This window comes from Branchiostoma floridae, chromosome 6 (assembly GCF_000003815.2).
Source record: "Branchiostoma floridae strain S238N-H82 chromosome 6, Bfl_VNyyK, whole genome shotgun sequence".
In the NCBI taxonomy this organism is placed as follows: Eukaryota; Metazoa; Chordata; class Leptocardii; order Amphioxiformes; family Branchiostomatidae; genus Branchiostoma; species Branchiostoma floridae.
Genome location: NC_049984.1, coordinates 9855764 through 9869903, shown reverse-complemented (window position 1 = coordinate 9869903; position 14140 = coordinate 9855764). Strand labels below are relative to the sequence as shown.

Genomic DNA, 14140 nt, shown 5'->3' with positions numbered 1-14140 from the left:
AGTTACCTTCTTTCAGCGAATTTTCGAGAAACCACACCGACTGACAAAGCTGGCGCCTTTCTTTTATGCCCCTCTAAGGTTCCCAGATGAAAAACAATTCAAAATACATGCCTGGACAAGTCTGAGAGGCAAAGTTTCAACGGAAGTTTGAATCGGCGAATCGAGCCGCCATTTTCCAAATTGCCCCACGTCGGCGTTTTGTCGTAAATGAACCAGACCAACTTCTCACAGATGTGTGCCCGTGACCCGGGCCTTGGCAGTGAGAGTGCCAAATCCTAACCACCAGGCCCACTGTTTACACACAACTTCACAAGTTCTTTGCACTAATTGCAGTTATGTGCCTCATCACAACGTAAATATACATAGTTCTTTCCTGTATCCGCATGCCGAACAAATTTGGCTTTTTCTGTTATGCACAGAAACCTAGATGTACAGAATTTTGTACACACAAAACTCTGCCCCCCTCCCCTTCCATCAAATTATCGAGGCAGTAGTTTCACACAAACAAGCAAGGAAGCAGCGAACTTGCAACGAAGGCAAGCTCTCAAAAACGTTAAGATTGGTGATAAGGATAACAAAGGATACCCAAGACATACCCTTCTATTATTGTGGTGTGAAGAACGATGTAAAAACGGCAATCTTCCCAACTTCTACATGGTTTGGTTTGTCTCAGTTGTCAACACAACAACCTCCATCTTGGAATGTGCTGGGCCTTGTGGTACCGGGGGACCCGATGTGAACACACTAAATGCCTAAAAAAATTATCACCTTATAAATCACTATGTAGGTAAAAAAATAATGATTAGTAACAAATTTTATATCATCTTTTTATTGCTATGTTGTTTGATTTAGGTTGCATTCGTTTTTGATTAACATTATATTTGTGTAACTTAATTTACAGGCACTTAAAAAATTGAAACTTTAACCACCCGAATAGTTTATCATCTGAGAAGATAGAAGATGGCGGTCGATTTGATCTCGTTTTCGTGAAACGACGACAACAAAAATGTGTGAAAACTTAGATAGAGTGGACGGGAACATAGACCAAGAGTTCGATGAACTGTAAGTTGATGCATAATCTTATGGCTGTTGATGTATTTACACTTGTATGATGTAGTATTTACGTGTATAACTGTTCAGTCGGTCCAAGGAGCTTTTATCAGTAGGAGAGAGTACGGATTAGTTTCCATTGTTCGTATGTTCGTAGCGGGCGACAAAATTTTATTAACACCCACGTGTCAAAAACCCGCATCTGCATACATTTCACCCACGCAAGCTTTTGTTTTCCCTTTGTTTTGTGGTCATTTTCATGGTGGGGCGGCCTGGGGATACAAACATTGTGTGTAGCGATCTGATTTTTGCGATTTTGTCGACGATGTTGAACAGAAGAGGGTCTGCATGCTCTTTTACGTAAGGCGTAGGCAGCCTATTTTATTTCCCGTAATTCGTAGGGAAAACCAGCTTATATACGTAAATCGTAGCGAGGCGACGAAATTTAGCGTAATTGCCTTCCTTGATTTAGCGTAATACGTAGTGGGTTCTCCTGAATTCAGCGTAAATCGTTGTCAGGACCCCCCATGCGGACCCTCACAGAAGAGTAACTTCGGAATACATACAGCGGCGGCAATATTCTCTCTGACTGAGGGTGAAATTTCAAAGCCATACGGCGACCGGACAGCGCCGCCGCTCGGGTACGGGCTAAGCCTAAAGGCAAAGTCTACGAAAAAAACTGGTAATATTCCTACAATTAATGATGACTGTGAAAAACCTGACTCAATGATCACAGGAACCAAGTTTTTTTTAAGTATGCAACAGATATATTTCATAAATCGATACAAATACAAAGTTCAAAATTATGCCTGGAGAACTCAAGACATTATATATGAAAACCCGATCGTAACGAAAACCATGAAAACTATGCTCTCCCGCCTTACCTTCACCTTATTCCAGGCCCGATGTATCCTCTAAAAACACGGGTGGTTCGACAAAAATGAGCAAGGTTCGACCAACAGTGAACACGCCATTTTACCGAACACATCATCAACAGTTACGAAAAAATATCAGCTAAATGAAGAAAAACGTCATATTTTTTTAGTAGCCATCTGAAAATACATGTGAAAATTCATAATTCTATCGCAAGAAAACAGACCTCGATCCGCGAAAATAGGCCTAAACTGGCCTACGGCAAAGAGAAACATATCAAACTGTCCGCCATTGTGCCCTCTACCGCAAGATGACGTAGTCACATGCCTGCCGAGTTTTCCAAATAAGGGAATCGTCGGAAACCTGACCCACTTCGCCTCTTGCCGATCGGGCTTCGGGCTGGCTCGAGGGCTATGACGTAATGGCGTGGCTCATTAGCATAGAAACCGCGCCAACCGGCGCTACAAACATCAGATCAGACGGGCGCCGCGCAGGGCAGTAAACAAAGCCGGCGCTGCGGGATTTAACGGGCCAAACAAAGGCGCACAGCGGGCGGGTAACTCCATACTCTCTCCTCCTGATAAAAGCTCCTTGGTCGGTCTCAAAAATAATGTGCTGCAAGATCTTTGTGCAAACTCATTCAAATTTATGGTGTATGAGTGGCCTTATATTTAATTCAGTGCCATACCTTTTCCCCTAACAGGTATAGACAATGTGAGAGATTTAGCAAACACAAGAAGGACCTCCATTCACTAAAACTGAAGGTGAAGAAACTAAAAAAGGCGGGCAAACCCAGGGTGAAAGGTTTGTCGGGGTCATTGACCTCACACGACCAGGACTGGTCCGGGCTGTCCACAGGTGCAAGTCCCGCTGCCTGTGATGGCTGGGAACCAGAGGTTGATAGTGGTGAGATAGGAGATGATAGGAGAAACGCTGGTCAGGAGGAGGAAGAGGAGGTTTGGTAAGTATCTTTGCACAGAGTGACGAAAATGAAGGACATGAACCACCTACTCACTCAGCGGCACTGTTAGTGTTACCAATGAATTACACTCTGTGTTTTTACCATGTATGTGAAAGGAGTCAAAGGACATTTTAAAATGATAATACATGTATGTGTGTGGATTTATTATGGCTCGACAAACAAAGGCCCAATACAATGGAGGAAAATTTCTGATCGTACATTACAAAGTACGCCAAAGTCATACATCAGTTTTCTGTTCACGTACATGGAGCTGGGACTCAAGCTGCTCCCCATGTTGTAAAAATATTGTGGGAGAGTTTTAAAATTTACATTTTGACTTCCCTGCAGCATGGAGCAAGATTCAGCAGACAGTAAGGAAGAAGAAGATGAAGAATTGACTCTGTTGGATGATGATGAAGGCACCATTGATGATACCAGCACATACAGAGTAACCAGGACAGTGTCATCTGTTCATGTTCACAGACTTGGACATCAAACATTACCCTCAAAAACAAACAGGAGTCACAGGACCTTAAAGAGAAGACTGCAAGAACCATCACTGGAGTATTTGTCTCAGTCAGCAGATGGTCTGAAAAGCCAGGACAATGTCCTTCCTCTGTTCTGCGACCCAACAGAACACAAAGGAGGAGTGTGGCAGTCAATCGTTGTAGAAAAAGATGAACGCCCATGTGATGGTATGGTAGAGTAGATGGGGCTGAAAATACCTATGTGTAACCTCAGTCAATCTGGGATTGGCAGAAAACAATTGTGCATTGCAGCTTAAGACTTAAGTATAAAATGTTATTGAAACAACATGCAATTTTTGTGGGCTGGTATCAGCAGTCAGCATCTACACTGTATATACTAATTACTATATTTCAGGATTTTACCATGGTCTATATTGACCGAAGGAGGTAATATATACTACATTTGTAGTACTTCAAATAGTGCTGTATGCAGTAAAACTTCAGTTACTAGTACTTTGGTTGAGGTTGTGAGATTTTGTAGATGTAAAAGGGTTGCTATAATGATCTGATTGAGTGGGTGTGAAAATGTAGGTTTCATAACCTACCAGGGCTCGAAATACTGGGTGCATGTGCACCCAGGTGCACCTAAAATAGGAGCTGTGCACCCAATTATTTTCTGTGGGTGCACTGGTGCACCCAAATATTTTCATAGGCTTATGTATGTAAAGATATCAAAGTATACTTGTATATATCATATTCTTCTTGACATCTACAAAGTGTTAGAAAGATAATAAAAATGTCTGTCTTTGTACTTGTTTAAGAATTTGATAGCTGGTAACCAGGTTTTATTATTAGGATTTTCTGACATTCTACTTAAATTTAAGTGGTGCACCCAAAAATGTTTTGGTTTTTGGTGCACCCAATTTTTTAAGCTGGGTGCACCATTGCACCTTTTCCCAAAAATGAATTTCGAGGCCTGCCTACATAACCTACAGACAATGCATAAGACAAGTTCAGTTCACTTTTTACATTATGAATGACTGTTTATGCTTTAAAGTCCTGCTACTTGTCTACCCTACTGGTCCATTCTGGCCATCACACGTACACTAGGGCAGACTCGTCTCTCAGGTATGTGTATTATACACAATTCTCCAATCTCTTAATAGAAAGCCTTTAGGCTAGATGGCTTTTATGCAAAGACTCTACATGTATGCATTGCTGACTGAGCCTGAATAGTTCAATGTAGTAAGTAACTAGGAAGATGGATAATGTGATAGATAAGAACTATGCTGATGGTAAAAGGTGGAAAGGCAGCAAGGGGCCAGTAACTGGCCTGAGAACTTAAGTAGGGCATGGGTACATTAAGAAGAGAGACAAAAGATCCAGTGTCTCTGTTTAGTCTCCTAATTAGGGGTCAGGTTCTGTGGTGTAATGGCAGGTTGTTTGGTCCATAACACTGCAGTTTTGACCACTAACATTTCATAATGAAGGCACTGTTTATTTTGGCCAAACTTTTTTTATTCGCACACTCGCATCAGTTTGGGGTTTCCAGCAGATGTCATCCATACAATGAAATTATAAATTTTGGGAACAATCTGAACTTTACCTGTTACTTTGTGTGTACAATGTATGCATTGCATGCTCAAAGGATAAGAGTGATATTGAAAATTGCCAACATTGAGAAGCAGGTTGATAATTTGTCACTGCTGTATTGATATGAAGTCGTCACACTCGTACACACTATCCAGTCTTTCCAGTTTATCCAGTCATTGTTTCCATGGTACCTCTGATGTGTCTAATTAGCCCATGACATTCTTTAGCCTTGAGCTTTGTTCGTTTTAGTCCGCTCCCAAAGGTCACTGCCCGAGGCCGGCTGTGGTGTATGTGTTGGTGTAGAGCTGTTGTTGGATGGAGCCTGTTGTGCCCCTACCATTGGACCCATCAACCTTGGGTAGCCTGACTGCATCAGCAAAGGACTACGCAGTTCTAAGTGGGCTGGCGTATCTGACCGATGATCCAGGTGACAACACTGACCTTGTCAGCTTTGCTCCATTTGCGCTTCTACCATCCCCAGTTCCGAGGTATGTTCAAGGCCAAGTTCTAAACATCATGTTTATCTAGTGTGGATTTGTAAGTTAGGAATGAGAGCTACTGAAGATAAATAATACAATCTGACTTTGATATGTCCAGTGTCTTACATGTGTGTAGAATTCCCTAAACTCAGGCAATTCAAGGCCTGTGACAATTTAGGTCGAACATGAAATTTGAACCACAGTGTGACCAGAGGTGACCTCGCATGACCGGGACATTTTTAGAATGGTCTAATGTCAGTATCTAATGTTACATTTCAAAAACAGGAACTTACGATATATGGGTGACACTTACTACTAGTACATTTCTTATTACTATTATACACAAAATGATTGTATGTCAGTTGACTGATGCCTTATAAGGCTAACTGCTTGCGAAATTTCACATTGATACAACCGCTATTTAACAGATACAAACATAAAATATTCATGTTTTACACATAAAATATTCATGTTTTACAATCGGTTAATGTTACGTACAGTGAAACAATTGTCTTACTTGGGCGCAGTTCTTGAAGGGTAAGTAGTGTTTTGTCAGTCCCTGCCCACATCAGGGCACCAGTTTTATCACAACTTTTGTACAGATTTAGGTTCATTAATCCTTAGACCTTCAGAAATCAAGCGTCTCTTTTTGCAAATATATTGTTGATTTCGTGGGCTGTATTGGTTATTGTACAAAAAATACTCAAGATTATCAAAAAAATTCTGTTTTTGCCCCAAAATGAAGCCTTACCGAGGTATATGGGCAAGATTGCCGGTCACAGTAGATATCACAGAGATGTAATCTGTTACTCTAGAAAACATGACTCTGTTAGACAGTAATTTCATAGTGGGCACAGATCCTCATTAAAAACATCACAATTTTTACCAAAAAATATTGTTTTTTTACCCAAAATATTCATGATCCGTAATTTCCTTGTCAATCATATTTTGAATATGCGTCAGTTACGTCAACTGGCCAAATTTTGTTGAAAACAGATGCATTACATCAAAGGTTACGGCCATATAACTGCTCGACTGGGCAATCCGCAGGTGTCACAGGCCTTAAACTGCTTGAGAATCATACTCCTGCCCCAACTAACCAACCCCTTGACAAATGCTCTTATGTCCAAAATAAATATATCCCTCAGGACAAATCTTCAAAATCTAAGAACGTACCCCCCAGAATTAACATACCTCACCCAATATCATATCAAGTTGGTTGTGTAATTAACTGCTATTGGGTGACCCCACAATGATTGTATTTCAGAGCCCTGTTTGACCAAGCTCGAGCAGTGCAGCAGGACTTCAACCTACTGGTGCACAGGGTCAGCCATGACAGGGCATTTCTCACCAGATGTCTCAGCAGGTGAGGTTCAGACAGAACAGACTATAACCTCTTCAACTGATTTGCTGGGATTTCTAACTTTAAGTTAGTACAATGCTTAACTTTCTTCCAACTTAAAGGTATTACACACAGATCAAATTTTCAATGATAATGACCACTGTCGCCTTCCTCAGGATCAATACTAATGACCAATAACTTCAGAAGGCAAGACAGTTTTACATTTGGAAGTGATTGGTCATCAGTATCAAACCTGAAGAAGGCAACAGTGGTTGTCAAAAATTTATCAGTGAATACCTCGGACTGGTGAGGTGAGGTATACCTTGTGGAAGAATGTCAATCATTATACATGTACTATGATTACTACCAACACAGAAGAGTATGATATGAGCCATATTTCTTGTGTACTTTGTAGTAAATAAATATCTATGTTGTTTGAAGAAACTGGACTTATGACAAAGTAAGTTGCCAAGTGAGCCTTTTTGAAGTAAGTTTGTATTTTTCATTTTCACAGTGTTGTAAAGGTGGACCACTTCACAGCTGCTCTGTTCCACATATATGAACAGGTCCAGGAGGAAGGTGTGGCTCAGGTTGGGACTTATCATCTACACAACATACATGTTTGCCTTACAATTTGTACATTACAGGCTGTTACAATATAAACTTTTGATTCTGACTATAAAGATTAAGATCAAGTTGAAGTTTTGGGTCTGATTCTTTCAAAAGATGACAAGGCAAAATTTGTTGGTGTATTTTGGACAGGCCACCTGTTACAATGATAGTATACACTGATGCTGCATGCTTACTGACTAAGAGCTTTCCTTTGTGTCAACCTATCTTTATAATGGCATCACCATCGCCAAAGTACTAGTACTATATTTGTTTATTTCATTAAAAAAACAGTATGGCAAAAACGTCCTTGGTAATACAAGTACCTAAAAGGCGTGGAAAAGTGGGTCAATGTTTATGCATGGAGAGACACTGTGATGAAAATATGTCACAAATGTCTGACATTACCCTGTTCTCTAAGCCTTTCCTGTGGTGCAGTCAAGCTCCTTGGTGCAGTGCATCAAAAATGTCTTGACATGGAAAATCAAATAATTATTTTGTGTACCCAGCCAATCTGCCTCGGACTGCACAGATCAGACTACCTGTTAGACACCACCAACAACACTGTCATCAGGACAAATGGGCTAACTGCCTGCAGACAGCCCCAGCTCAAGCAGACAGAGATCAACACTATTGCTGCCGCTGGGGCCGGCTTTGGGGAAAAGATAGCCAGTGTGCACAAGTACGGACTTGTTGTGAAGTTTGTTTGTTTATTTGTTCATCAAGATCTCCATTGTACTGTTACATGGTTCTTCCTGCTGAAATCTCCAAAATTAGATACAACTAGAGTTCGGCGACCTCATACCTCCATGAAAATTTAGAGCTTTTGTAAATTTCATGCAATTGACTAACACATTAACATAATTTATGCATGGCATTGTTCACCATTGACTAACGTACACATGTCACAATTATAAAATTCCCATTATTAATCATAAAGCAGTTTTGCAATTTTTACATAAATTATGCAAATAAGTTCCTCATTACCATATTTGGTATCTGCTTATATTCCACCTGTCATAATTAACTTGTGTTACATTTATTAAAGTCCAGTTATTGAAAACAATGGAATTATACAATTTCCTCATTAATTATGCAAATCAACTCCTCATTTGCATAACATGTATATCATTATGAACATCTTTGCCTAAGGTACCCGCATGCCTAATATGATGCCAATCCGTCAACCCTTTCTGCATTTATCCTCTTTGGAATGTCTTGACAAAAATGCCCCTGCAGTTCCCAAATTAAATGTTAGGGGGCTGAAACTTGCCCCACTTTGTCATGACACTGAAAGCTATCTACCACCCAAATGTCAAGACCATATCACATCTGGGACAAGAGATACATAGAAAAAACTGCTATGATAGAAAATTCTCATTAATTATGCAAATGTGCTCCTATTATGCATAATTGGTGTTTCATTTTGTACAACATTGTCTAAGGTACCTACATACCAAAAATCACGAAAATCCGTTGTTCCCTTCTTCAGTTATCGTCTTCAGAAGTTTTTGACAAAAATACCCCTGCTATCCCCAAAACTAGCCGCTAGGGGGCCCAAACTTTTTTCACTTATTCCTGAGCACAAGAGCTATCTAACACCCCAAAATCGTGACCATAGCTTGTTCAGAACACGAGATAGTAAAACCGGAAGTTGCGCTGCAGTACCAAGAGAAGCCGCTAGGGGGCCCAAAATCTAATCATTTCTAGCTGTCATCACACCCTACCAACACACCAAGTATGAAACCAATTCACCCAGCCGTTCTTGAGTTATCTTGTTGACAGACAGACACACAAACGCAGGGTAAACTAGAAAGGCCGACATTTGCTTAGGAGCAAATACAGCATATTGCAATCCATCTTCATCCTGGAAAAAATCCCCAAATTCAACAATTTGAAGTAATGTCTACTCAAAGGGAAAATGAAGTACTCTCGGCACTTGTCCTACACACCTTCATGTCGAGTTTTACGTCATCTGGTTTCAATACAAGGGCATATATGCCAAAAATATACATTTTTAGACAAAAATGGCTAAAAACCCCAAAATAATTCATTTTTCAAGTGATCTATGAAGAAAGTGTCGATGAGGTCCTGTGAGCATATGTTCAATGCACCTCTGTGCCAAATTTCAGGTCATTAGGTTTTCATACAAGGGCATAGGAGCAAAAAATATACATTTTTTAGTCAAAAATGGCCAAAAACCCTAAAATAACTCATTTTTGGAGTAAACAATGAATAAAGCGTTGATGGGGTTCTGTGGTCATATGTCAAACGCACCTATGTACCAAATTTCAGGTCATTTGGTTTTAATACAAGGGCATATGAGCCATAAATATACATTTTTAGTCAAAAATGGCCAAAACCCCTAAAATAACTCATTTTTGAAGTGATCTATGAAGAAGGTGCCGATGGTTTTCTGTGCTCATATGTCCAATGCACCTCTCTACCAAATTTCAGGTCATTAGCTTGTAATACCAGGGCACAGGGGCCCAAAATATACATATTTTGTCTGAAAATTACCAAAAACCCGAAATATCATAAATTCTAAGTCCTCTATCAAGAAAGTGAAAAAAACGCCTGGGGGTATTTGCTATTTCTACCACCCTGCCAAATTTCAGCTCATTTGGCCCAAAAATGAAAAAGTTGAATCAACTTGAAGATTTTGACAGGAGGAGAAGAGACTCAGCAAAAACAATATATTGCAATCCCATACTATGTATGGATTGCAATATAAATATAACCTCCATGACATTTCATGGAGGTAATGAAATGAAATGTAAAGAAATAAGAACAAGAAGCATTGTTTAAAGACATTGTACTACATTGTTGTTTATAGTACAACAATGTTCGTTCTATGAATGAATAAATAGAAGTGGGTACAAAAATGTAGAGTGCTGTAGCAGAAGGCACTTTTTTTTCAGATTTCCAACCTTGACTACTAGTAGTTGGAGGTCACACCAATGTTCCTCTATAGGACTATAGGCTCTTTCTTTATTTTATTGTTACAGACATGTGCTGAGTCTTCTGGGCATAACTAATGCCTACAAGCATGTAAGTATAGCATACATGTGTCATGTATTACTCTTGAATAATAAGTTAAATTGTTCTATGTTGTCGCAATTGCATTCCTCAGATGAGCAGATATCAAGTTGAACTTATGCTGAGAATATTCGGTCTTCAATATTAATGTTGTTTGACTGATGAGTAGTATACAGCTATGTTTTTGGATCCGTGGCCCATTCTCACATCTTGCACATGCCCAGATCCCTGAGAACAGAGCTCTGGACTCCCAGGTGGATGGCTTTGTAGCAGCATGGGAGCAATATGGATCACAGAAGTAAGTCCTTACTCTTCTAAAAATAAAAAGTGTCACCATTTTTCTTGTAAAATGTCACCATTTTCCTGTGTGATGTTGCTGAGGTAATTTATGTATTTGACAAATCCTATATCCTACGTCTAACCGTCTGATGTCCCCCACTCCTTCCTTCAGAATTAGGAACATTTGAAGGATTTTGAATACTAAGTACACTGCTGATACAATCAGTTGTTTTGCTTCAGTATAAGTTAAACCACTTTCACGAATATAGTTTGTTCAAACAAGCACTAATTGTAATAATTCAGCAAAACTTATTTTTCCACCAGAGCCATCATAGTGTTTGTAGTAGAGGAGGAGAGGTGTAGAAACGTCTTTGGGCAGAGACTGTCAGAATTTACAGTTATGAAAAGGTGAGTAAAATCATTCAAATCAACAGGTTTACATTGTATCAGTGTAACACATGTACAGCCTATCAAAAGAGGATACTTCATAACACATTTGCAAAATGTGCCAACCAAACAGATTTTGTATTACATAATATACTAAAAATAAAGATTACTGTTCACATCTTCTCAGACATCCCAGCATAACAGTAAGAAGGTACAGCTTGAGACAGATCGCAGAGGATGCTGAGCTGAAATCAGACAAGACACTTTTCATGTGAGTATCAATAATGGCCGATAGCTCTGCAACAAACCTAATAATGCTCTGAAATAAAGTCTATCAATGTAATGCATTGTTATTACAGTGGCAGCAGGCATATGGTATGTATGAAACTTTACTGGAAGTACACAGTCATGCATTGTATAGTTTGAAACATAAAGTTACTAATAAGCACTATTTCTGCTGTTTCTAGTCATGGATCTGAAGTTGCTGTTGTCTACTTTCGAGCTGGATATTCACCTGACCACTATCCAACTGAAAAGGTGAGGTACATTACCTTTAAGTTAGTGTATAAGATTTTTTATTGTATTTGATTGTGGGAAAGACCCATTAGATTACATTGTACTGTAAATGCATTTAAGTTCGCGGGGATTTAAATTAAATTTGCGGTGAAGCGACCGCTGCAAAAACCGCGAACATTAATCCACCGCGAACATTAATCCACCGGGAAAATTTCTGCATTTACAGTATATAATATTTATCTTGGTTTAGTAAGTTAATTTTAAATTTTATGTACCTAGGAATGGATTGCCCGCCTGAAGATTGAGAGATCCGGAGCGATCAAGTGCCCGTGTATATCCTACCACCTGGCAGGGACTAAGAAGGTGCAGCAGGAGTTAGCCCAGCCTGGTGTACTGGAGAAGTTCCTAGAAGATCCAAAGGCAGTGAGCAGAGTTAGGGCCACCTTTGTTGGACAACATACACTGGAAATGGTAAGCAAAACAGTGTTACCCTCTGTTAATCAAAACTTAAAGTGCATCAAACCTGTGTTATCTCACAAGCCGAAAAAGGGGCCCCGCAGGGTAGTTTACGACCTGTGTTTTTTTCACTTTCGGGCACAACACCTACGAGATCCTGTGGCTACTGGGCCATATATGGGCACGGGCAGGCCCTGGATTTTGTAAAACTTGCAGTTAAAATCAACCTGGGACCCGGCGACAAATTGATACCATGACCTAGTCGTGAAAACACCAAGAGGTACCTCCACGGTATCTGGCAGTCCACCGGGACTAATGGTGACTTCGTAACCCGGTCGGGGCTACACCTCTGATGGCCACCAGCGCAATTGCGATGTTGTCTTTTTAACAAAATTGAAACTACAGTAGATATACATGCACGTATGTACCAGTGTTGTGTATAATGAAGATAAATCTCATCATTGTGATTCAGTGCAACAAAATCATGGACCTTAACATGTCTTTGTCCCTCAGGGTTTAGAGGGAGATCGGACAGTACAGATGGCCATGAGATGTCCTGAAGATTACGTCATGAAGCCACAAAGAGAGGGGGGTGGTAAGACCAGTTATCACTTAGAAATTGGGGTCAAAATTGATTCATGCACTTAATCTGTAAAGTAGGTGCAAAGAAATGATTTTGGGTGCAGAATAATTATGATAAAGATAGAATGTGAGCGAGAACAAATTACATATTATTACTTACTATAATATTGCTCTTCACGGCTTGAATCTGAAGTTCTCTTATAGCAGACGTAAACATTTCACACATTCAAGTCAATTGATACACCAAAGGTTTTTGAATTGTATGTCAGTTAGATGTCATAAATATGCTGGAACATTGTACTGGTGTACAAAATTAGTGCACAGTTCCAATTTCGGGTGAAAATAAAGGGCTTATTTGCAATTAGAAAATCCAGGTCCGGTTCAGGTCCAGAGGATCAGGTCCAGACCTGAACCTGATTCATACCAATGGTTAATTTCACTACAAAGAAATCTGTTTGGTGGAGTATTAGACTCACACTGGTGTTTTAAAAATCCTACAACGCTAACTGCACCTGTACAATTGACTTTAAAACTTGGTACAAATGACTATAAACTCTTTTCTACTTCACTCCAAGTCCAACATCCGGCCCACCTATTCTTTTCAGTTTTTCTGGACCGGTCCAATGAGAAAGAACGGTTTTGTACTGTTATGCTGTACCAGTACCTAGCCCTATGTGCAATGTGTACTTCAAGCCCTGAGAAATGTGTCTCTTGGGGGTGCTATGTGTGGCAGTGCATTTACATGCTGTAACACCTGTTCCTGACCAGGTAACAACATCTATGGAGACGACATTAAGACTGTCATCAACAAACTAAAGGGCTCTGAAGAGAGAACAGCCTACATCATCATGGACCTGATCTGCCCTACTGTGGTACAAAACTACCTCATGAGGCCTGGAGACAGGCCTAAACTACAGGGTTCTTCATGTGAACTGGGCATTTTTGGAGTCTTCATGGCGTAAGTGTATTGTTAATCTACATACATCTTCTTTGTTCAAATCTTAGCAGTTGATTATGGCTGAAAGCATGGGCCTCAACAAAGCCTGAGTATGAATATCTAGCAAAACTTTTCAAAGTCTGAGATTTGTTACATCAAGATTTGAAAAAAGTTTTTCTATAGAGGTACATGTAGCAGACCCTGACATAATTTGAAAGATATTTCTTGATTGCTGAGAATTGTGACACATGTACAACATTCATTGTTTTGTTTGCTCTTCAGTAATGGGGACCGAGTGCTACACAACAAGCAGGGGGGACACTACCTGAGGACAAACCATTCATCAACAGCGGACGGAGGAATCACTGTTGGAAATTCTGTCATAGACAGCCCCTATCTTGTCTAATGCACCTAAGGACCTAACAAATAGCTATATTTCACTCCATACCACAGGTGTAGGAGTTCAATATAACTATTTTTCTGTGTTTTGTCTTCTCCATTAATTTTGTACATTGTGTATTTGGAAACAAGTTTCATAAAACTATTTCATAACTTTGGAAAGCACATAGT

General features: G+C 39.8%; 3 protein-coding genes and 1 long non-coding RNA gene across 7 annotated transcripts in view; 3 read left to right on the top strand and 1 right to left on the bottom strand.

Annotated features, from left to right (window-relative positions):
• LOC118417155 (protein broad-minded-like) overlaps positions 1-762 on the bottom strand; it is a 31874-nt gene extending 31112 nt beyond the window's left edge. For all 4 annotated transcript variants that reach the window (XM_035822572.1, XM_035822575.1, XM_035822573.1 and 1 more), the window contains exon 1: positions 597-762. The gene's annotated coding sequence lies outside the window, so the exon portion shown is untranslated. The remainder of the gene's footprint in view (positions 1-596) is intronic.
• A 141-nt stretch (positions 763-903) lies between these two features.
• On the top strand, positions 904-4979 carry LOC118417158. Its single transcript, XM_035822579.1, has 3 exons — positions 904-1062; positions 2627-2884; positions 3233-4979. Exons 1-3 carry the CDS (start codon positions 1007-1009, stop codon positions 3591-3593), a joined length of 675 nt encoding a protein of 224 aa, XP_035678472.1. The 5' UTR covers positions 904-1006; the 3' UTR covers positions 3594-4979.
• A 256-nt stretch (positions 4980-5235) lies between these two features.
• Positions 5236-7312, top strand: LOC118417159. Its single transcript, XR_004831323.1, has 3 exons — positions 5236-5371; positions 6691-6789; positions 7280-7312. It is a non-coding gene; the product is annotated as an uncharacterized LOC118417159 (long non-coding RNA).
• Positions 7313-7835: 523 nt separating this feature from the next.
• Positions 7836-14078, top strand: LOC118417157 (glutathione synthetase-like). Its single transcript, XM_035822578.1, has 10 exons — positions 7836-8056; positions 10383-10425; positions 10638-10711; positions 11017-11100; positions 11267-11350; positions 11547-11616; positions 11875-12066; positions 12565-12646; positions 13402-13591; positions 13853-14078. The coding sequence occupies exons 1-10, from the start codon at positions 7851-7853 to the stop codon at positions 13974-13976; spliced, it is 1149 nt and encodes a 382-aa protein (XP_035678471.1). The 5' UTR covers positions 7836-7850; the 3' UTR covers positions 13977-14078.
• The last annotated feature ends 62 nt before the right edge of the window (positions 14079-14140 follow it).

Excerpts from the sequence above, each read along its gene's own strand:
- LOC118417158 (XM_035822579.1), top strand. The coding sequence starts at position 1,007 with ATGTGTGAAAACTTAGATAGAGTGGACGGGAACATAGACCAAGAGTTC. Across the intron at positions 1,063-2,626 it reads GACCAAGAGTTCGATGAACT|GTATAGACAATGTGAGAGAT; the intron begins GTAAGTTGATGC and ends TTCCCCTAACAG. Across the intron at positions 2,885-3,232 it reads GAGGAGGAAGAGGAGGTTTG|CATGGAGCAAGATTCAGCAG; the intron begins GTAAGTATCTTT and ends ACTTCCCTGCAG.
- LOC118417157 (XM_035822578.1), top strand. The coding sequence starts at position 7,851 with ATGGAAAATCAAATAATTATTTTGTGTACCCAGCCAATCTGCCTCGGA. Across the intron at positions 10,712-11,016 it reads GAGCAATATGGATCACAGAA|AGCCATCATAGTGTTTGTAG; the intron begins GTAAGTCCTTAC and ends TTTTTCCACCAG. Across the intron at positions 12,067-12,564 it reads GACAACATACACTGGAAATG|GGTTTAGAGGGAGATCGGAC; the intron begins GTAAGCAAAACA and ends TTTGTCCCTCAG.